Source organism: Micropterus dolomieu, linkage group LG02 (assembly GCF_021292245.1).
Source record: "Micropterus dolomieu isolate WLL.071019.BEF.003 ecotype Adirondacks linkage group LG02, ASM2129224v1, whole genome shotgun sequence".
NCBI lineage: Eukaryota > Metazoa > Chordata > Actinopteri > Centrarchiformes > Centrarchidae > Micropterus > Micropterus dolomieu.
Genome location: NC_060151.1, coordinates 11,552,465 through 11,575,174, shown reverse-complemented (window position 1 = coordinate 11,575,174; position 22,710 = coordinate 11,552,465). Strand labels below are relative to the sequence as shown.

Genomic DNA, 22,710 nt, shown 5'->3' with positions numbered 1-22,710 from the left:
TGTTTGTAGTCCAGCCATTTCCCTTTCATCCTTGTGACGACACAGCAAAATGCTCGTAATAATGCTCGCCAAGCGACTAGTAAGGCATGCCCTAAAATACCAGTGGAAAAACGCTGAGCTGCAGCACACGCTGATAAGACGTCTGCCTCCTGCCTCTGCTCTCTCTTCCAAACACTAGCTAACCTCCAGGCAGTCAATGGACATAAAGTTGTTACTGTGATGTAGAGACGGAGCTCAGTTATAACTTTATTGATTAAAGATACATTTGTTACAGATTAATAACTCACCACTCTGAAACTCTTGCTCCAGTCTATGTTTCTAAGCTGGTTAGTGGAACATGTACAGCTGAACCGAAGCCGTGTTTACCGGCCTCTCACGACCCACTCTACTCTGCTTCTGATTGGCTAGTAGTCCTTACCTAGAAACTGTGCATGTGCAACTCCCAACAAAGATCATGTAGGGGCAAGATGCCTCACTCTGTAGCTAAAACAAAGCGTTCAACACACAGGGTGAAAAGAGGAGCTGCAGCAATGTGCAGTACGACAAAAAATATGGTGTTTTTTGAAAATGAAACCATGTAAACTTATTCTGGTACAACCAGTAAATAAGATTTTGATCCTGAAAATGAGCATAATATGACCTCTTTAACTGGTTAATGTGAGAAAGCTTCTATAACAAACGGCCATTGTAAATGTCTGAGTTTCACTGTTGTAATGGACTTTAAATGGCAACCATACATCTTTATACCTACATCTGGCTGCCTCGTATAGGCTTAAATACCTCATATCTAATGCCCCGATCGCTCATAGTTCAGAGTGGGTGAGGCCGTGACGAAAAGTTTGTGAGAAGGATGGGAAAAGAGAGAGGTGTGGCTAAAGGAGGGATTTGTATAAGGAAGAAAGGGAGATGGATGGTAATGTCTTTGTCTTTTCATTTCTCTCACTCTCTCTTGCTATCTCCCACACTTTTTTGTCTCCTTCTTCCCCATAACATCTTGTATCTTTCCTCACATCTCTCTTCTTCCTTTCCCTCTCTTCTCCACCTCCGACCTTCTGTCCTTTCCTCTTTACTCCTCCTTCCACTTCCATCCTTTCTGCCATCCCTCTTCTTTCCCTTCTTCCCCAGGTTAGATAATCTGTGCACTCTGTCTGTCTTTATCTGTGATTGCTGTTGCGGTCTCTGATAACACCTCAAACCACAGCTAATCAAAACCTGAGACCTCCGTTATTGGGGTGGCAAGGGGTCACCGCTATTGTGTGTGTGTGTGTGTATGTTTACCTTTCCACACTGGTTATTGACAGAAACCGTTTTTGCTTCACCCAATCTGGTTTTTATTCAGGTCACAGCAGTATGTGAGCGCATTACAGTATTCGGGTTAGTTTGCCGCAATCCGCACAGTCTCCACCCAATCTTTGAAAGTAGCTTACACACACACACACACACACACACACACACACACACACACACAAAATACCCTTTGTTTGTGTACTGAAGTAGAGTGTGTTGTTGTAAACAGAGAGCCTGTGAAATTGATCAGTAACACTTCACTGTGGTGCAGAGAAAGAGACTGAAGGCAAGAGAGACACGAAGACCTAACATAATTGGGAGCTGCTACCCCCCCTCAACCCCTCCCACCCCCGCTTTTTGGTGCAGCCTTTCCACCCATGCGCTAGAAATCAGCGCCGCGCACACACACACACACACACTTTGAGATAGAGAGAGACTTCCATGATGATCAAGAGATAAAAATTCAGTAACTGCACTAAAATATGGATATGCACTAAAAATATAAAATGTGTCCCCTTGAGGCACAGGAGGGAGAGACAGGCTGAGGAGAGCTATATGGAGCGATACCGAGACGAGCAAGCGATGGAGACAGATGGGTCGAGATAGCGAGAGCAAATGAGCACGAGAAAAAAAAGACACAAAGACAGAGAGGGGAAGAGCGAGGTGGAACTGAGCCACCACCATGTGCATCGTTTCTCTCTTTTAACCAACTACAGGTGTTTAACACACCTGCTGTTCTCTGCAACACACGCGCACGCACACACACACACAGTTGTTTAGGTGCTGTATTTTTGGGAAGAGCCGCTTTTAAAATTGCTGCAACTGTTTGGTTGGATATGTACGGTGTTTGGAATTTTCTTTGAGGATTATGTAATCTTCAGCGAAACACTGTTTTAAGAAGAGCAGATTGCAGCAAATGGTGCACATGCATCTGACAGGATCAGAAGGCAGGATCCAATGTGGCATTATATGATTGATTTATGCAAAATGAGGCTTTTATCTAGGAACTACTGAACAGGTACAGCAGCAAGAAAGAATTTAGATGGATGTGGGAATGCCAGGGGTGGCATATGTAAGCACTCACCATACATGAATGTAGAAACAAGGAGCATGCATGCTATACTTTTTCACTTTTTTGTGTGGATCTCCATATCACAAAACACTAATGTGTTTTAATGATGCTGCATCCAGGGAAAGCCTAAGATTTCTTCAATTTTGCTCTAGTATTGAACAGTTTAAAGGAGATTAACATCAGTACAGCTGGAGCTGATAGAAATGTCTTTAGTTTTGCAAGCATTTACTTATACACCACAATACTGGACAAAAAGAAAATGTATTGATGGTGGCTCTATAGGAAAAGTCAGAAGGTCAACAAAGTCATTAGGGTTTATTGTCTGGTAACCACGGATGGCTGCACAAAATGTTGAGATAACTGAAAACTTTGAATTACATTTTGGTCAAGGAGGGGATTTCCAAAGTCAAGATTTGTACTCTAGGGACCACGTATGTCTGTACAAGATTGTATCGAAATATATCCGATAGTATATAATAATTACATTATATTTCAGTCTGGAGGGCAGGATTTCACTTTCTGAATATATCAGAACCATCCAAGAGTGGAGAAATTCATAAATATATATTAATTGACTCCTGGACTTTCAGAACATGTAAAAAAACCCCACAACTATGTCATGGTTGGTGCAGCTTTGAGGAAATACACAGCTTTAGAATCAATGACATGGCAGATTTACAGTATGACGTCAGTGACTGAATGGCAAAAGTGTATTTACTGATCAGGACCAGGATGTTATGTTTTATTCCTGCTGAGAAGATGGAGTGTGTAAATTGCTTCGGGAACTGCTGCAGTGTTTGCAGCCAGTAGACAAAATAATTATTACAGACAGCATGGGATTTGTGCTGGGAGAAGCACAATATGGAGAGCAGACACATGCAAAAGCCCACGTGCACACACACACACACACACACACACACACTGATGCATTCTTGATGCAGGCCTCACTATTTTGAAAAGCGCTCCACTTAAGATGTCTAAATCCATAGATACAGTTTTCTCCCGCTCTTCCACTCTGTCATCCTCTTTTTCTCTGCCCTTGTTTTTCACACACACACACACACACACACACACACACACACACACACAGAGCAAGCTTAGGAGAGGGAGAGCAGAATCCATTTTCTCAACATAATTTTTTTTGACAGGAGTGACAGATACTGTTTTATGACTGAATGAGTTTCTCCACACTATTAGGAACTCATTCTCCCATAATGCAACTTGCCACAGCGATAACTCTCCCAGTGAGACTGGCACTGAGAAGGTGCTCAGTGTAAGAGCGCTGACCCTTGTTTTTCTTTATTCTTTTATCATTCTCTCTCACATTTCAGCCGGCTGTCTGTTCAGCCGGGTTCTGGTTGATTGTCGCCCTTGAGTGTGTGTGTGTGTGTGTGTGTGTGTGTGTACACCCACACCTAAAGATGAAAAGTTGAAGAGGAAAACAGAGAGATCTTAAAAAAAGACACGTTTGAGAAGACAAAGGAATAGGGGTCAGTGAAAGCAAAACAAGGGATTTTCAGAAAAGATTCTGAGAAACACAGTTCTTCTGGGGCCGAATGTCACCTCATCACTTAGTGGCGCCACAGTCGTCTCAGGGTGATGGTGCGATAAGATTGCCGCCATGAGACGTTATAATGTACAAGTCCTATCATCGTAACCTCCCACTGGCTTTGCTGTCACTTTACATGCACACACACATTTTCTATTTATTGTGTGTGTGTGTGTAATATCTGGTATTTCATATGGGGAGATTCAGCATTCTGCGGCCCGGCGGGTCGATATAGAAAATCCTCTCTCCTCTCTGGGCATTCATTTCTACCCCCTCTTTCTTTAATTAGAAAGAAGGAGGGACAGAAAGGAAGAGGGCAGAGGGGAGCAGGAAATCAGAAGAAATGCTGAAGTCAGCTTATTCATCCCCCTCCTCCCCATCTTTTCTCTCTCTTTTTTTCAACCCATCCTTTCAGTCGAACATGTATCTCTCCTCCAAGTTCATTGATTCCAACCAAATCAGTACCAATCCTCAAAAGCTTATATTAATAATTGAATGGATCAAGCAGATTGTATGTCTGTTTTCACATTTATAATGTACATTACACTGCTGTGTATACTGATACTTAAAGGTGCAACAAGTAGATCAATAAATTCATCAGGAAGACAAAGTGCTATTCTCCTAGAAACTTTACCTAAAAGTGATTTGTCGCACCTTCAAAAAATGGCATAATGTTACACAGTTAAAACACCCTTGTACATCAGCGTACAACACACAGCTGGTAACTGCAGCTTCAGGGTCTTACTAAGACCAGAAAATGACTCCAAACTGCTTGTGCAGTACAATCCAAATATTTTGAACCCACACACTTCCCTTCTTTTCATCTCTGACTCTCATGTCATTTCTCTGACACAACTCCTATCTTACCTATTATGCAAAAATTCCGCCTCACTGTTACATTACCAATCCCATTAACTACTGTACCTCCCCATCCCTTTGATAGACACACACAGGTGTGTGTGTGTATGTGTGTGTATGCGTGTGTGTGTGTGTGTGTGTGTGTGTGTGTGTGTGTGTAGATACATGCATGCAGTCACTTGTGAAATGCAAAACAGCTGGGGTAAGACAGATAGACAAATGCGGATGTTCCCTGGAGAGTGATGGTGACACACGAGAAACCACACACATGCCATCTCAGTGTACTGCCCTGCCCCCCAACACAAACACCTACACCTACCCATACACACACACACCTATATATGTAGCCGGCAGTAGAGTGAGCTGTTGACAGTGGTGCCGACTAAAAGTGAAGAAAAGACTCTAATCCCCGTCAGAGGATAGAAAACCACTCAAAGCAAAACAATTAAAATGCTAATTTCACTTCCTCCTCTCGGCTCGCCTGTTAATGACTTAGCCAGGCATGCAGGCTAAGCGACAACATGTGTGCGTGTGCATGTGTGTGTGCGTGGGTAACAACCACTGTTTTATATACTGTAACTCTAGGGTCAAAGGGGTGACAGATTAGCATGGCTATATTATGGGTATTATGGGCGTGTGTGAGGGTGCATACTGTGTGCTTTTTGTTTTTTAATGATTCTATTTTGTTCACACACACACACACACACACACACACACACACACACACAAAACAAATTTTTAGCATGTTAGCCTTTCTCCATTTGTTACTGGCTTAGACATTTATACATTTATGCCTTTATGTGTGTTAGTGAGTCCAATACACAAAAAGCATTGGCTGTAAAGTCAGGCCACTCCACACTACAGTGCTATTGCTGTATGAGGCTAGGTGGAAAATATATATATATATATATATATATATATATATATATATATATGTATAGAGAGAGAGAGAGAGAGAGAGAGAGAGAGAGAGAGAAGATAAAGTAAGACTTTTGGAATGGAGGGAAAGAGTGAGTGCAGGCATTTGCCATTTTCAGGCTCCTGTAACATTAATAATTTAGAGTCGAGCTAAGCTTTGCTGCCTGCTGTTGTCTCTGTCATTTTTCTCCTGCCTCCCCTGTCTGAAGCAAACATGCTTACACACACATGCTCACACACATACATTTATAGACAGGTGTGGGTGGGTAAAGATCATCCATAGGGAATCTGTGACATCATTGCTTTGAAAACTTTCTGAATTATTAACAAAGTCACAGTGCTATCATACTGCCACACTCCCTCTCTCTTTCTCATACACAGTTTGGATTGCATTTATAGCCATACTGTATATCCTTTTGTGTGCATTTTGTCATGCATCCCCAGACGCCATGCTTTTAATCTGTTATGTTGTGCCCACAGTCACGTGTATTATGGTCTGTGAAGATGTATACTGATTTGTATGTGTTTTGTAACCAAAAAAGCAACATATGTAACATAAGGAAATGTTAATGTGTGTCTACATTTGTAATCCTCTCAACTTCCTGTCTGCTTTGAGTTATTAGGCAACAGATGACAGCAGTTAGGAAATTACCAGGTAAAGAAAAGTAACACTGCGTTTCTCCAAATGGTTTTCTTACCATGTTATGATCACTGGACATAATTTCCCCCACCACTTCCACTTCCTGTCTGCTTATTTACCATTAGATCTGAGGGCAACAGACTTGCTGAGTAGCTAGACACTGTCTTTGCAATGTGAGGTCCTGGGTCTAAACCCAACAACAGCCAGTGCTACTGTTACAGAAAGTGTCTTCGGGCAGATGTTGACTCCCAACCAGCTCACTAATTACAAAGTATTGGATGAGATCCACACCCTTTGTAAATGCCTACAATTTAAATTCAACTGTTCTAGCGTTGAGTGACTTAGCAATCTTAGCAATATTGTTGAACTTAACTCATTTATCATCTCGTCTTTGTTATCCTCCTATCCTTTCTTCCAGATGGGGAAATTGGACAACCGCAGCCTGACACTTAAGTACCCAGTGTGGCCGCGCTTCAACTCCTTCGGTGACGCTGAGCTGGACGACAACCACCTGTCCATCGTCACTTTAGAGGAGAAACCTTTTGTTATTGTGGAGGACGTAGAAAGGCTCACCGGTACCTGCATGAGGAACTCTGTGCCCTGCAGGAAGCATATCAAAGAGTAAGTCTGCCACTGGTTTTAATGTGATTTCTTTTACAGAATCAGGTCAAAGACGATGCTCCAGTCAATGTGCTGTAGTATGTGCAGGAAACCAGAAAAACACAAATATGTGTATTAACAGGCAAAGTCAAAAAAGTATTTCAACACTTTTGAAATGATAATCTGATTATCATTATCAAGCATATTTTCAGTTACAATATCGCTGACTGCCCTTAAGCGAAAAGCTAAACCTTAGATGAACCTAGTCAACAACTTTCCATTTACAATGCTGAAAAGCTATGAATTCCAAGACTTTTAATCCATTGTGGTGAAATAAGTAACTGTTTTATTTAGTATGGACATTATAAATTCCGCAAATCTTAATATACAGTGGTATTAGTTATATTACAGTTACAGTACAACCAGAATGACAGTGACTGAAATACACTGCAGGCTCTTTGTGATGCAGTGAATACAGTCAGAGACGTATTATAGAGGGCACATGCCACTCAATCACATCCTCATATAACTCTATGGGGAAAGTCCGTAATGGCAAAGATGGCAGTTATAGGGCCCCTCCCGCAAGAAAGCCAATCATCTGCAGCCAAAGTGGGAAACATATTTCAGCCAATGTGTGGTCCCACTGACATAAGGGTCTTTTTTACTTTGACTGCGCATGCGCATAAGTAGTGACGCATGCACAGTAGAAGTATAACCGCTCATGAAAAACGCTTTTTAAACCTTATTTTGGGGCAAAGTCGTCCAACTTTTTTCAGCGACTTTTATCAGATTTTCCTGCTGATTCTATTCATGTAGTTTTTATATCCTGGTGAAGATTTCTGGCTCTCTCCGTATTCATTCAGATAGAAGCCTGGTCTTGTTAGTCCAAAATAGCTGCCTGGATGCATTGCCAAGATGGCTGCCGAGTGGCATGACTTGCCTGTAAGGACTAATACATTACCTGATTGACAGGTAATTTTTTATGAAGGAAACATGTGACTAAGCATTACAGAAAATGAAGATCCATTTTATATCAGTGTATTTGAGAATCAGGAGGTGGTAAAAATTACATCATCCATTTTCCATTTCCCACCTCACTGTCGCTGTGTTCCTCTGTTAGCTCTCTCTCTCTCTCTCTCTCTCTCTCACACACACACACACACACACTTCTCTCATGAGCATGGGAAGAGGTGCAGTGTGCGATCTATGCAGCAGGTTCCTTCCTCCCCCTGAAAATGGAGGCAACTGCTGAACTCAGCGATTTACTTCTTCCTAACCAATTTTCTCTCTAACACTCAAATGCTGCTAGCCCATTACTATATTATGTTCCCAATGTATACACACTCACAGTGAAAGTGGCTTAGGGTGTGTGTGTGTCTGTGTGTCACTGAGTGGCTTGAGTGCTGCTGAATCAAAGCATGTAATTGTTTTGTAGATAATTTAATTATTATTATTTCTCTCCACTGGAACACACAGACTCACAGACACACTTACAGCAAGATTGGCATGTAGGCTTTACACTTGTTGTCACTCTTACAACTGAATACATGCATGCATGCAAAGTTACTGACCATAACCACTACACAGAAACGCACGCATACAAAAACAGAGCTGATTAAGCAGTAACAGGGTACCAGGGAGGAGGCCAACAGAGAATTTCATCCAGAATGACTGTGAAGTAGGGCGGACGATAAAGCGTCTCCAAGGAGAAACACACAACACACACACAACATATACACTTTCTGTTGCCACATGTCCACTCACTCACAGGCCAATGCATTTGGTTGCATTCCTTCCTCCAACAGCGCAATTCCCTCTCAAGCATCCACAGTGTACATTTGGAGTAAGAGGGATAGACAGAGGGAAGGAAAGAGGCAGAGAGAGAGGAATGATTGAGGGGTTGGATCAGGGGATGGAGGACTATCCATGCATGCAGAACCACAAATTCACTCATCCAGGCTATGCCTAAGAACAAGTCATACTCACACTAACACACACAATCACACACATGCCCAAACTGCCCTCTCTGGAGACCCCTCAGGCCCTGTAGTGTTTCTATATCAAGTTGGCCTGGCAACTTCACAACCAGCCTCCCATCACATGCTCTCACTGCCTGAACTGTACTATGACCTCCCTAAATGGGTAGGGTAAGGATAAGGATATTTTATTATCATTCCAGATGATGTAAAAGGGAATGAAATGAGATACTCAGGTCCCGGTGCAGGTAATAGTAATCATGAAACCAAGAAAAGAAGCACACAATAAAACACCATTTAAATAATAATAGTAAATAACAACATGAATATACATATAAGTATAAAGTGAGAAGAGTGTGAGGATAGGAACAAGACTGTAAAATCTAAAAGATAAACAAGGTGGCCAAGTGAGGTCAATGTACACTGTGTTCATGAATGCAGCTATTACATTTCTGGCCTATATGCTTGCTGTGTCACTGCCCCCAGCAGCTGGATCTGCCAGAAACTTAACTTAGTTGTTCTTGTTTCTGTTATTATTATCACAGATCACATTCCCTCCACAAGTCCCTATCCATCCCTGTCCCACTTTATCATGTAGTTGGAGCCCAGTCTTATGCCGTCAAATACTGGTGCTTTGGTACTTGACGATCAAGGTACCCTTCAGCGTATGTATGAGACGCCCTGGGCTTTCAAGTAACCCTAATGTAACCCATCCGCTGCCACGTAATGTACTTATTTTGACCCAAAACACTATGTTTTCCTAAACCTAAAAAAGTATTTTTGGTGCCCAAACCTAACCTAACTGCATATATACAACAAATTAAAAAGGCGTCTTATATGGACGTTGATGGGTACCTTGAATAAATGTACTTATTTACTTTCCACTGCAAAAGCCTTTATTTTAGATTAATGAGGAAACGATTTTCTCTCTAAAAATGAATTAGACTGATTTAGTTGCCACTTGGCATTTAGATGTAAATTAGCTTCTTTATTTCATTTTAAATTAGCTCCATCAGCTGCCACAGATAATGTCTGTAGAAAGCAGCCTGGGTGATTGCACAACTTTTCAAACAAAGTCATTCACAACTGCTGACAGAGCAGCGCTTAGATTTTTCAAATGAACCTTTTCTCTCTTGTGCGAAACTGTTAGACCATAAAAAGTACATTCCTTTCCAGTTTGAAGACAGGAAAGAATTCCACTTGGGGTGACATTCGTTTGACAGATCGATGGTGACTAGTGAGGATAACGCAGGAGTTTGCACTTGGGGCAAATTGGCTAATGTTTTTCCAGCACTACATAATTCCTCCAAAGTGACAGAGTTTCAGCTCTGAAGGTAACTGCAGTGTCACGGCCGGATGTGTGGAGTTTTTTTCCCTCTCTTTCCATCAAGTTTATGTCCAGGTTGTTGTTAAACTAAAGGACGAGGTTATCTTCTCCTAATTAGCACACATCTTAAAGTTAAATGAGAGTCCCAGGTGGCTGAAAGTTGATGTGCACTCTTCTGTGTGTGTGTGTGTGTGTGTGTGTGTGTATGTGTGTGTGAGCAGTGTCTGAACTCTCCTGCTCTCAAATTCATATACACAGATGGTACAAGGCTTGCAGATGCAGTGCCGTCATAAACCCCCTTCTCTAGAGAGACAGAGAGGTAGAAGGAGAGAAGGAGCATATTTTTCAAGTCTTCTGATGTCATTCCTGAATAGATAGCCCTGAACTTAAAGGTGAAAAAGCCCAAGGGTGATATTTATTCATTGGTGCATTCATATAAAATTAACAAGTGGAATGGAAAGAGAAGCAAACTGTGTTTGGTTTGTTTTTAACCCTAAGAGCAATGACACATGATACAAGGTTTATAAATGTGGAAATGAAAGTTGAAATCAATAAGAAAACATCCACTTGGAGTAACATGGTCTGTCTTTTTTTTCTTCAGTCTGCAGTTTAGCACAGTGTATGTTAAATACATAGTGTCTGAAATCTTCTGTTTGGTGCCCTTTCTCTCATTTTCTGTCACAAACACTAAACCACAGTTGATAATTGGTCAGAGCAGCTGCTGTTTAGAGTAATCCGCTAATTATGTGTGCGTTTTGTTTGTGTTTCCTTAGCAACACGACAGAGGCTGGTGGGACATACATCAAGAAGTGCTGCAAAGGCTTCTGCATCGATATTCTGAAGAAGATTGCAAAGTATGTAAAGTTCACCTATGACCTGTACCTGGTAACCAATGGCAAGCATGGCAAGAAGATCAACAACGTGTGGAATGGGATGGTGGGAGAGGTAAGACGAGCCCCAGTGTGTGGATGTGTGTTTGATTCTGCCAATTCTGAACAAGAGTTCACTCAATAAAAACCTTGGATCCAGACAGCAGGTCGATATCAGATGGCACACAAATGCGGATGCTACCAAACATCACAATAAATACAGTACATGCTATATTCTACAGTACAAATGTGGACCTGCTTTACAGCCATTGATATCGTCATAAAAGTCAGATGTAGTTCACATGGAAATAATGTGTAACCACTAAAATGTTAATGTGACTGGCTGACATTAATTTTTATGCACGTTTTGTGGTGATGAATCTAATTATATTCATACCAAAGTACTCGGAGTTTAGATTACTTGACTACTTTTTTGCCCTATAGTCTTGCACGTGGCACAACATGAGCACACAGCAGCCTATTAGTACTTTAGAAAGTGCAGGGGCATGTCATGAATGATGTGTAAGAGTATTGATCAGTCTTCACTTTTAAGTTGTAATACATTTTAAGTGAGTAATCTGAGCCGAGGCTAAGAGGAAATTAGAGATGTTTGTGTGACAGAATATTCCTGTTCCAAAAGAAGCTTTAAGTGTTGACTTTGCAAAACTTTCACAGGGTGAAAAAAATGTTTAATACCATTCAGCTATGAGGCTTTGGCACCATCTGTAAATGCTTAGAGAGTAAACAAATCTTAGCTGCTCCTGCAGAAAAGCCCTTTGCATATCTTTAATTGCCAGCTTCAACTTGAAGGTCCCAGTCCCAGAGTTCATTTTAAGACTAAAACCTTAACTGCTGTCTATATTATTTTATGGCAGACGTAATGCAGAGTTGAAGTTCACCTGACATTTATATTATTATTATTATTATTATTGTTATTTATTGGTGCCTCCCTCTTGTATATTTATTGTATTGATTAAGAGTCAGGTCATGTTTAAAATGCCACAATGACTGAACAATACCATTAAAATTTTTATTTTCTTTTTTCCTGTTCCCCCCCTCTTGATCACATTACCTTTTTACTTTTATACATAATCCTTCTCTTACTTTTTCCCATTTCACCCACTCCATTGTATCTTCTGTTTCTCCCTTTATTCCTCCTTTTTGTCTTCTCTCTCATCTACCTATTTTTCTTTCCTCAACCTTGCAATCTTTCTCTGTTTCCCTCCACATCTTTCTACTCCTCCTTTGCATCAATCTCTTCCGTTCTCTCCGGCCTCAATCATCTCTCTTCCTTCATTCCTGAATCACTCCCCCTCCTCTTCCATCCTTCCTTTAACCCTGGACCCTCCCCCTCCCCGCCCTCTAAAGGTGGTCTATAAGAAAGCCGTCATGGCCGTCGGATCTCTGACGATCAATGAGGAGCGTTCTGAGGTCATCGATTTCTCCGTCCCGTTCGTGGAAACCGGGATCAGCGTCATGGTGTCCCGTAGCAACGGAACAGTCTCCCCGTCAGCCTTTCTCGGTAACTGTCGCAGAATAACTGTTACTTTGTCGTTGGACTCGGGAGGGAGGGAGAGAAGGATCTGTCTTGTTTGCTTTTTTCGGTTTGTGAGTGTAGAATGGTATTTGTTCTGGGTTTGTATGTGTGTGTGTTCCCTGAGACACAGAGCTGACAACACAATTCAGTTCTGTTACACAGCTGTCAATACTTGCTCTTTCATCATAGGGATTTAGCTCAACTCCTGCTTCCTGCCTCAATGACTCACTTACCTGAGAGGGACTTAAACACAGGATTTTAACCTGAGTGACCGTGTATATCCCTGTTATGGCTGCCCAATCATGTTCATGTGATGCATGGGGCTTCAGCATTGACATCCAAGTTCCTGCACACACATGCATGAAGCCACGCACACAAAGGCACACACTGGCACAAGCGCAAACAACCAGCAAGACTGCATAAAAGTGAAGAGAGATGCACATGCCAGCACACACCAGGCACAAAGCCACACACACACACTGGTACACACACTGACACGTATGCAGCATGCATTTACTGCTGTGAAAGTGGCAATTATAAGGGCTTAGCAGGCTGCTTTCCAGCACATACACTCACACAAACTTGCACAGCCCTGTGCCAGCAGTGCTCTCCCATACATTAGAGCAGGGTTTAATCTCTGCAGTAGTGTTGTGAGCTCAGAGGGAGGACAGGAATGCTGACACCAGGGCTTCCTACACTGTACGCCTCTTCACACTGTCAAATAGGAGGTGTTGCCTGTGTATATGCAAGAGTGTGTGTGTGTGTGTGTGTGTGTGTGCGTGTGTGTGTGGGGGGGGGTGTACATGTGGCCCACTGTCAGCTTATTACCCACACATTTCTTTCCCCTGTGTGTGTGTGTGTGTGTGTGCGTGTATGATGATTGATGTATTCATTCAGTTAATGGAAAGACAGAAAGTGAGTGAGCATGGATCAGAAAAAGCAATGTGTAAAATATGAACATTGAATCCAACATGCATTAATACTTAATCTCTGTCCTCTTCTTACTTTCTTTCTCTCCCTCAGAGCCATTCAGTGCATCAGTGTGGGTGATGATGTTTGTTATGCTCCTACTGGTGACTGCAATGGCTGTCTTCATGTTTGAGTACATCAGTCCTCTTGGTTTTAACAGAAACCTGGCACAAGGAAAAGGTGAGCATGCACATGAACACACACACATACAGTGGGCCACATTTCAGCATAGTTGGATAGCAAGTCTTGATAAGCTCTGCATCTACACTGTAAATCCTGATATTATCATGTCTTAGTAGAGAGTATCCTTATCTACAGTTTGTATGTTCTCCTCTTCCTCTAAACCATCTCTCTCTGTCTCGCTCCTATGTCCTCTCTTTCAGACCCCCATGGCCCTTCCTTCACCATGGGCAAGGCCGTGTGGCTGCTGTGGGGTCTGGTCTTCAACAACTCTGTGCCAGTGCAAAACCCAAAAGGAACCACCAGTAAGTTCATAGTGTCTGTGTGGGCCTTCTTCGCTGTCATCTTCCTGGCCTCCTACACTGCCAACCTGGCTGCCTTCATGATCCAGGAGGAGTTTGTCGACCAGGTCACCGGGCTTTCTGACAACAAGGTAATGGACAACAAATAGGAGAGGTAGTTTGTTGAGTTGACTGGCAGGATGGTGGTAGGTTTGTCAGGTAAGTAGTTAGTTGTATGTAATAGCCCACTTAAAAGAGGACATGTTTGCACTGGGAATATGAAATGTTATATAACATTTTGTAGTACGGATGTTTTCAAATAAGATAACAAACTTATACCCACTCCATACACATTTTTGTTGCAAAGTCATTCCAATGACTTTTTCCCTGCGTTTAAAGCTCTCAACACCCTACAGTAACATTGTAGAGGAATCCATCACCCTTTATGTGCTGCTCAATGTCTCAAATTTACACATTCTACAGTCACAAATGAAAAAAAACCCAAAGGTTTACAAAGTAAACATTAAACACGTATAAAACACCTAGAACACATAAAAAAGAACAGAAGACCAACAGCAAAAGTCAGGGAGTTTTCAGATGTGATTTAAAAGATTCGAGGGCAGGGGGCCGTTTTGACCCGTGGAGGTAGCTCATTCCGCAGCTGCTGAAAAAGCACGGTCATCCCTGGTTTTCAACCTGGTTTTTGAAGCGACCAGCCGAAGTTGATCAGTAGACCTAAGTGAAGGTGGTAAACTTTTTAAAACAAACAATAAGATGAGCAGCTGAGTTTTGTAAGTGTAAGAGAGAGGCTTGGTTCCAATGTAAAGTGCATTACAGTAGTCCAGACGGGTTGAAATAATAACATGAATCACATGCTCAAAGTGCTTACGAGATAAAACGGGTTTAATTTTAGATTAAAGCCTCAAGTGATAAAAACAATTATTAACATTATTTATTTGTTTTACAAATTTAAAATCATTGTCTATTTTGACACCCAAATCAGTGACTATAGGTTTCGCATATTGTTGCAGGTAGCCCAGGTCCACAGGAAGGACATCACCGGCCCGACTGGGTCAATACACAATGACCTCAGTTTTATTTTCATAAAGATTTAAAAGGTTAGAAGCCCTCCAGGCCTTAATATCTTCCATCTATTACTTCAGTAGAGGTATGAGGGAGTTGTTTTCATCTCTTTTGTTCTGCACACTTTTTAGTCAGAAGTAACAAAGTGGACCCTAAAATAAGACTAGCTTTTGAGTGGCCATTTTGGAAGACACATGCAGCAGTAGTAAAAAGTTAAAATTTGTCGTAGACTAAATGCTGTATGTTGTATGAATGACTGTATTTTGATCGACAATGCAACTATTTGTCTGATTTAAATGCTCAAACTATTTAGAGTGCATGTGTATACTGTGGATTACAAGACATGTTTTCATTCAAAATTTAATATTTCACTGATATGTTCACATTTTCTGTCTTAAAATGTGGTTCTCCTAACTAAAATTAGCTTTATTTCATAGCCTGTCTAAGCTATCTTAGAAATAGTGTTCTGGTGCTTAAGCATGGATTTTTATTAGTAAAACGTTCAGATTAATAATACAAATCTCTTCCACAAATATAAACTTATCATACCGCTACTGTGCCACTATGTGATTGTAAATCATTACAAAGGTGCAATTATGATAATATGCACTGAAAAGGAAGACAAAAAAAGTTATATATGACAAGTTAGCCATGCAGGAGGAGGAAGACAGGCTGACCGATTGGAGGAAAAGGTCAAGCCAAATGTAGAGCAATAGAAAAGAAAGACCACAAATGGGTTCCTGAGGAGAGAGAGACAGATGTATGGGGATATGCTTCCGAGGAGAGAGCATCTGAAACTGATGTAGAGGGTTTTGACAACATACAGAAGGAGAAAGGGAGGGAGGGATGGAATAAGGGGTAAAGCAACTGGCAGGAGGGCGACTGAGGAATAGAGAGAGGCCAAGACACACAAGATGGTACAAGACAACAGGCGGACAGATATGGGTCATGTTGATGGCTGAGGTAGGGAGAAACGAATGGCACGAGGAGGGAGAAAGTAAAAAAGATATAGAAAGACAGAGAGGGTCAGGGAAGAAAGGAACCAGACAAAAAGGGTAAATGGCCATTCAGACAGATATGCTGCGCCAGGCTGGACACTGAACCATCTGGAACCAGCAAAATGACAAAGAAGATTCCCCACTGAGATGCCTGTTGGTAACTTTTCGGTGAATGATTTTAGACCACTAGGAGGCAGAAAGGCTGTAAAACAAACTCAGAGCAAAGAAGCCTTAGCCCATATCAGCTTATTGTGGTCTTACGGCTAACATGCCAATGTTGCCTACTTACAGATCCAGCAGTCACAGAGCAATATGATGCGTTTCTTATTACTTGAACGTAAGTCCCAGTACTTTTTATCCCTGGGTTGGTGTCACAACTCCTGGGACAAAATATTACTTGAGCATTTTGTCATTTTTTGCTTTTTGGTTCACTAACTTAGACCACCCCAATTAAGGTACAACATGTAGTTTATTTGGTTAGACAGAAGGTTCTAGGATGAAAGGATGAAGGGGTCGAGGAGGTAGGGATGAAGGGGGTTGATCGGGTCGTGGTGGCCGGAGCTGCTAGGAACCCGGGAGTCGAGACTCAGGGTGGTGACACGTATAAGCGTCTTGCTTATGATCCCCCTGTGATTCCTGTGGTAGAAAAAGAACAATGACTTTGGCGGAATGAATTTTAGTGTGCACGTCTTTGATGGTGGGAGGAAACCGGAGTGCCCAGGGGAAACCCATGCAAACACGGGGAGAACGTGGAAACTCCACACAGAAAGGCCTGGGCTGACCAAGGTCTGGACCCAGGACCTTCTTGCTGTGAGGCCACAGTGCTGTTCACTGGGACACCGTGCTGCCCATTGAAAGAGGAGAGAAAGAGGGTTGGGGGGGAGGGATGTGAGAAGTAAGAAACGGCAGATGAAGCGGTTAGGTGGGCCAGTGAAAACACAACAGCTTTGCGTGTACAAATGTACAAATATGTGGTTCTCCTAAAATGATGCACTGACTGCATGGGCCAATCAGAGAAAGATACAATATGTCACAATGGATTTAGCTGTGATTGTAGAGTCTAGAAATATTAAAACAACTGGAGCGAATTCACTCTCCTTAGGTGAGTCTACTCTCATCTAAAGTGAATAGAGGATTAATAACATAAGCGCTTTTGTCCTATTTTTCCCATAAAATTAACAAAGTGATATGAGCTCATCCATCCTGGCCAGTGACCAAGCAGGCTGTCTCATTCACAAGTGAACAGGTCTGTGATGTTTTCGGCTGTAGGACCACCCGGGACAGTGCTGGCTTATTTGTCTCTGCTTTCTGAAGAGGACATGGTGTTCTGGTTTCTCAACAGCTGATAATAGAGCATGTTTTTTCATGCACAGACTTTCAGCAAACAAGTGCTGTTCTGGGGTGGTTGCAGTTTTTCACAGTGACATAATAACTATAGTAATCAGGTTTTGGAGCTACAAACAGTCGATCTGTCTGTCTGTCTGTTGGGATGGGATTTTGAGGGTTGATTTGGATATTTCATCATTAAAGTGTCAACTTATTTATTCCTAACGACGTGCAAAGATTCATCTGAAAGAAAAAGCATTTTGACCATATGATATAACCACTAAGGAACTCACTCAGTAAATGCTCTAGCTGCTCATTTAGGCACCAAGCACTCTATACATATTATATTAATTATATTAATGTATCTACAGTAAAGTGTCTTTCATTTCTTTTATCTCTTTGTAAAGTATGACATAAGCCTAAAGTGGTAAATGCATCTTCTATCTACAGTGTGATTGATGCACCACATTTACATGGAATCAATGACAAGCGCTCTTGGATGCAACTGCCCTTGAGCAGGCGTGCTTGTCTGAACACATACAAAGATGTTGAAAAATGCATTGTTGCCACAACGCTGCACCAATATTTGGGTTGCTTTTAAAAGGTCACCCTTAAATTGCTTTCAGGTTCAGCAGCTTGAAGGTTTGAGGATATTCAAAGAAAACTCCAACTCAAGTAACAAAAAGTTGAGGAGAAAAGTCTACAAGCTGATTGACAAGTCAACACTTTGCTGTGACACCACAACAATACTGCTAAGCAAAAAACAATTTATCTTAAAAACACACAAGGACCATGGAAATCTCTGCATTAAGAGAGTTGCCATGTAGAAAAGTGACATGCGTGGGCGATGGAAAGGCACAAAGACACATGCAAATGTACACATAACAGACACAGTTACACACACATACAAAAGGACTCCTTTGCTTATATAACACAGAACTTGCATAATGAGATAGAGAGAGGAGAAGAGCAGAATGAAGGTGGAAGAGAGCAACAAAAGAGATATGGCATGAAACAAAAGAGCAGAGGAGAGGAGACGTGGACAGACAGTTGGAAAGGAGCTGAGGTAAAACAGCATTAGGAGGTCACCTGACAACCAGAGGCTCGCGAGAAAGTTTGAATTTTTCCATCCATCGTCAACCGCTTATCCTGCGTACAGGGTCGCGGGGGGCTGGAGCCAATCCCAGCTGACATCGGACAAAAGGCGGGGTACACTTTGGACAGGTTGCCAGTCCATCGCAGAGTTAGAATTTTAAAATTATTTAAATTTATATATTTAATGTAATATATTCATTTATCTAAAATATAAAACATCCACTCTATGGTGATGAAAATATAACCTTTAATAGTACAACAATCTACAAAAAAAATATGACCTGTAAGCAACTGCTTTTAATCATCTGTGAACAAAATCTCAGGATCTGCTCTGCAATTTTGTGAGAGTGCCTTTGCCACTACTGTAGCAGGACAGTGAGTGCTCTTATCTCCACCTGTCTGAACCACAAACCCTCCTCTGCCTCTGCTCTTTCATTTCCTCATCATCTCTGCATCAAGCTTTCATTAGTAGCAGCTGCCTCCGTTCTCAAAAGCCCTTCACTGGCAATTATCCAGTAAGAGAAGAGCGCTTTCCCAAGCTGCGATTCCCCAGTCATGTCGTATGTGCCCTCTTTTGGCCTTTAGCTCCACCATAAAAGAGCCACAAATGAAGGAAAGATGAGGGAAAGATAGAGAAACAATAGGAGGGACTTCGTGAGGAGAGAGTGTCTCCTCTGGGCTATTGCTTATGATGGTGACACACACACGGCATGACATCACTACTTACACACACATGCACAGCAGAGTTTGACTTATCAAAGTGCCCTCACCTTGACCTGATTACACAACAGAGATGCACATGTGTGCAGGCAGATACAATATGCATATATATCTATAAAGATATGTTGCGTAGATGCGTTTATGATTAACGAGTTTAGATAAACAATTCAGCACTGGCAATCAAACACACATGTTTAACAAGCCCTGTACACAACACCTATGCTAATAATATGCAAATAAAATCCTTCATTCACTGCTTATAGGTTGATTCACTAATGTGTTGTATGAATGTGTGAAAGTAAAGCACAACAGACATGTAGATAAATGAAAAAGTTGTTTTGTGATGATGTTATTTTACAGAACTGTTTTAATAATATGTAGCGAAACCACTCCTCAATACTACACACACACACTCTGTCTCTCTCTCTCTCACACACACACACACACACACACACACACACACACACACACACACACACACACACACACACACACACACTCACACACACGCACTCTATGTGGTTAGAGTGGAGCTCATAATACACACTTCTAATTGATAGGGTTCATCTGTTGCTGGCACTGAGGGCAGATTGTTACCACAGTGCATTTGGGTAGGTTGTTACCACAGCGTCAAGCACACTATTACAAAACAACCTTGACCTGTACACCAACTGAATTATACCTGAGAGAGACACAGAGTGGGGAGGAGGAAGACAGAGGGAACTGATGAGAAATTTTAAAAGAAGGAAATTCAGTTAGAAGAAGGAAGAAAAGAGAGAGTGGGAAAAAGTTAGTGGCCTCTCAACTGAAGATCTAGTAAAGGTGACGTTTATGTTTAATTAATATTGTACACGGTCTTATACAAATAAATCAGATCAATGAATAAATGATAATAAATAAATTAAAGAGGGAAAGGGTGACCTGAAAAGGAAGGGAAGGTGTGTGAAGCCTGAAAGCAGAGAAAATATGCCAAAAGTGGAATATAAATATGATTACTAACACAACTCCCAAAAAGACAAAGACTGCAAATCTGACCGATGGTAAGGTTTCAACTAAGGTAAAGTCAGTTACCCATGTTTGAACTTGGATTGTAAAGACTATGAAAGGGTTACATGTTTTTTTCTATCCTATTTTGCTATATTCCGCAGTGCCCTACAACATGACATGTGCAGGTATTTCTATTATATTAAAAGCATTGATAAAGTTTATTACAGTGGTAAAAAATTATATTTGTCTTTTAAATACTGGTTAATCACAGGAAAGTCCATTGCTTTTCTTTGACTGACACTGTATTAATAGGATACCAATTGGTATAATCTACCCATCTAAGCCTGGCACCCACCTATACACACACGAACATGTTTGGAATACATTGTGTCACTCACAGGTTCTCTCTTGTGTTTACGTTGCAATTTAACTCTTGCTTTTCCATCTGTGTTTTCTCTCTCTCCATTGTTCTTCTTTTCCTCCATCACAGTTTCAGAACCCGTACGCATACTCACCTCCGTTTCGCTTTGGGACTGTTCCAAACGGATCCACAGAGAGGAACATTAGGAAGAACTACCCTGCAATGCACCAATACATGGTGAAATATCATCAGACTGGAGTCCAGGACGCACTTGTCAGCCTCAAAACGGGGTATGGAAACACTATGTGTGTGCATGTACGAGCACACTCATTTACGGATCAATGATGAAATACAATTTCACTTATGCAAAATATTCACTCTCAACCTCAAAAAACACTATAATGTGTGTTTTTGAGTCTGTGTGTGGCAGCTCCTCTGAGACTGGGGATGAATGGGCTTCCACATTGGGAACAGCAGAAGCTATTTTTAGCACTGGTCTCTATAGCGGGACTGGTGGCAGTGTGTTATAGAAGTATATTGATGACAAAAGAGAAGAAAACAAATTTAAGCTCTACTCAGTCTGCAGGTCAATCTATGAGAGTACACACGACTGTCACATGTTCAGTTTGATCTGGAAGTGGAGGGTCATCTATGGAAAGCTGATGAGGTCATTATTTGTCTCCTTTTCCCTACTGTTTGATATTTTTATGAGGAAAAGGAGATTTATAATGACCTCGTCAGGTTTCCATAGTCATCCTGTTACACCCTTCCTTCTACCTTCAAAATAAAAACTGGAACAGTGGTGTTTTTTTTAACTACCAGATGGAGACAAAGAGCAGTATTTGGTTACTAAATGACTAAAATCACATTGAAATGGCTGGAAAAGAATACTTTTTATAGTCAAATTAATATAACAGTGGGTACTAGCTATATATAGTGCCTGTGTTAGCTTTGTGTTAGCTTCTATTTCTAGTGTGATTTTCTGAAGGGGATGGGTTTTCTTATTTCTTCTTTTTCAGTTTTTTTATTAATAATTTTAACAGAGAAACTTATTACATCCATTACAATAAATACAATTATGAATGAGGCACATTGTCAGAAATCTCATGAGCCTGAAATGGGGGATGGTTGAGTTTATTGTTATCCGATCCAGCTCCATGTTTCAGCTCCGGATTAAAAAAAAAGACTAAATGTATTATGGGTTGAGGTTATATTCAAAATGACAGCATTTTCAAAATAGGTGTGGCACAAATTCGACATACTGGTATGGATATACTGGGCGACGGTAAGTGGATCAGTTTGACTGCCAGAATCCACAGTGCGTATCCACACGAGTACAATAATTGCAACTGTAGGCTAAAATAGGCAACAATATGTAAATCTCCAGTTTTCCTAAACAGACGTATGGTCACAAATTGCTCCTTATGGAGGAGCAATATATTCAAAACATTTTTTGTGTGTGTGTGAACTGACAAAGACATGACCCTTATGTCTGGATGTGTAAAAAAAATGTTTGGCAAGCAACGTTTGTGTGCTCAGAAGCTGCCAAAACAGCTGGAGAAAACAAACGCAGAAACAAGCGTGTGCAAATCTGATTCTGCTCTGTGTCTGCGGGCTGTCAAATGTTGTTATGTTATTTTTCTGTGCTCTCTCAAATAATTTGTCCTCAGTGTACTTCCACAGTGTGTGTGTAAGAGACGAAGGCTTGTCACAAAGCTAACTAAGGACAGTGTAAAGAGTGGAACAATTTTAGAGGGCTGGATGATTAGAAAAGTGGAGGTACTGACTCACATCACACCATCACTTGGGAAAAAGAGCAAAGTGGGCAGGGTAGGAGGCCAAGGGCAATATACCTGATTGGAGAAAATGAAGGAAGGGTGGAGGCCAGGAGAAAGAAGGTCAGGAGACTAGAAATAAATAGAAACATAAATAGAACCCTCAATAGAAAATTGAGGGTAAGAATATAGAAGGGAATGGGAAGAGAGGCAGAGGGAGGGGACATCAAGGAATGGAGAGATGGCAGGGAAAAGAGATAAAATGGTGGAAAGAACCTAAGGTAAAAGACAAAAAGTTTGAT

At 41.4% G+C, this 22,710-nt stretch overlaps 1 protein-coding gene across 1 annotated transcript in view; it reads left to right on the top strand.

The window, feature by feature from the left end:
- The window catches only part of grin2aa (glutamate receptor, ionotropic, N-methyl D-aspartate 2A, a), a 136,174-nt gene that overhangs the window by 98,972 nt on the left and 14,492 nt on the right, over positions 1–22,710 (top strand). Inside the window, exons 5-10 of the mRNA XM_046042992.1 lie at positions 6,743–6,945; positions 11,001–11,172; positions 12,465–12,618; positions 13,657–13,782; positions 13,986–14,215; positions 20,763–20,923. Coding sequence (XP_045898948.1) covers positions 6,743–6,945; positions 11,001–11,172; positions 12,465–12,618; positions 13,657–13,782; positions 13,986–14,215; positions 20,763–20,923 — 1,046 coding nt within the window. The remainder of the gene's footprint in view (positions 1–6,742; positions 6,946–11,000; positions 11,173–12,464; positions 12,619–13,656; positions 13,783–13,985; positions 14,216–20,762; positions 20,924–22,710) is intronic.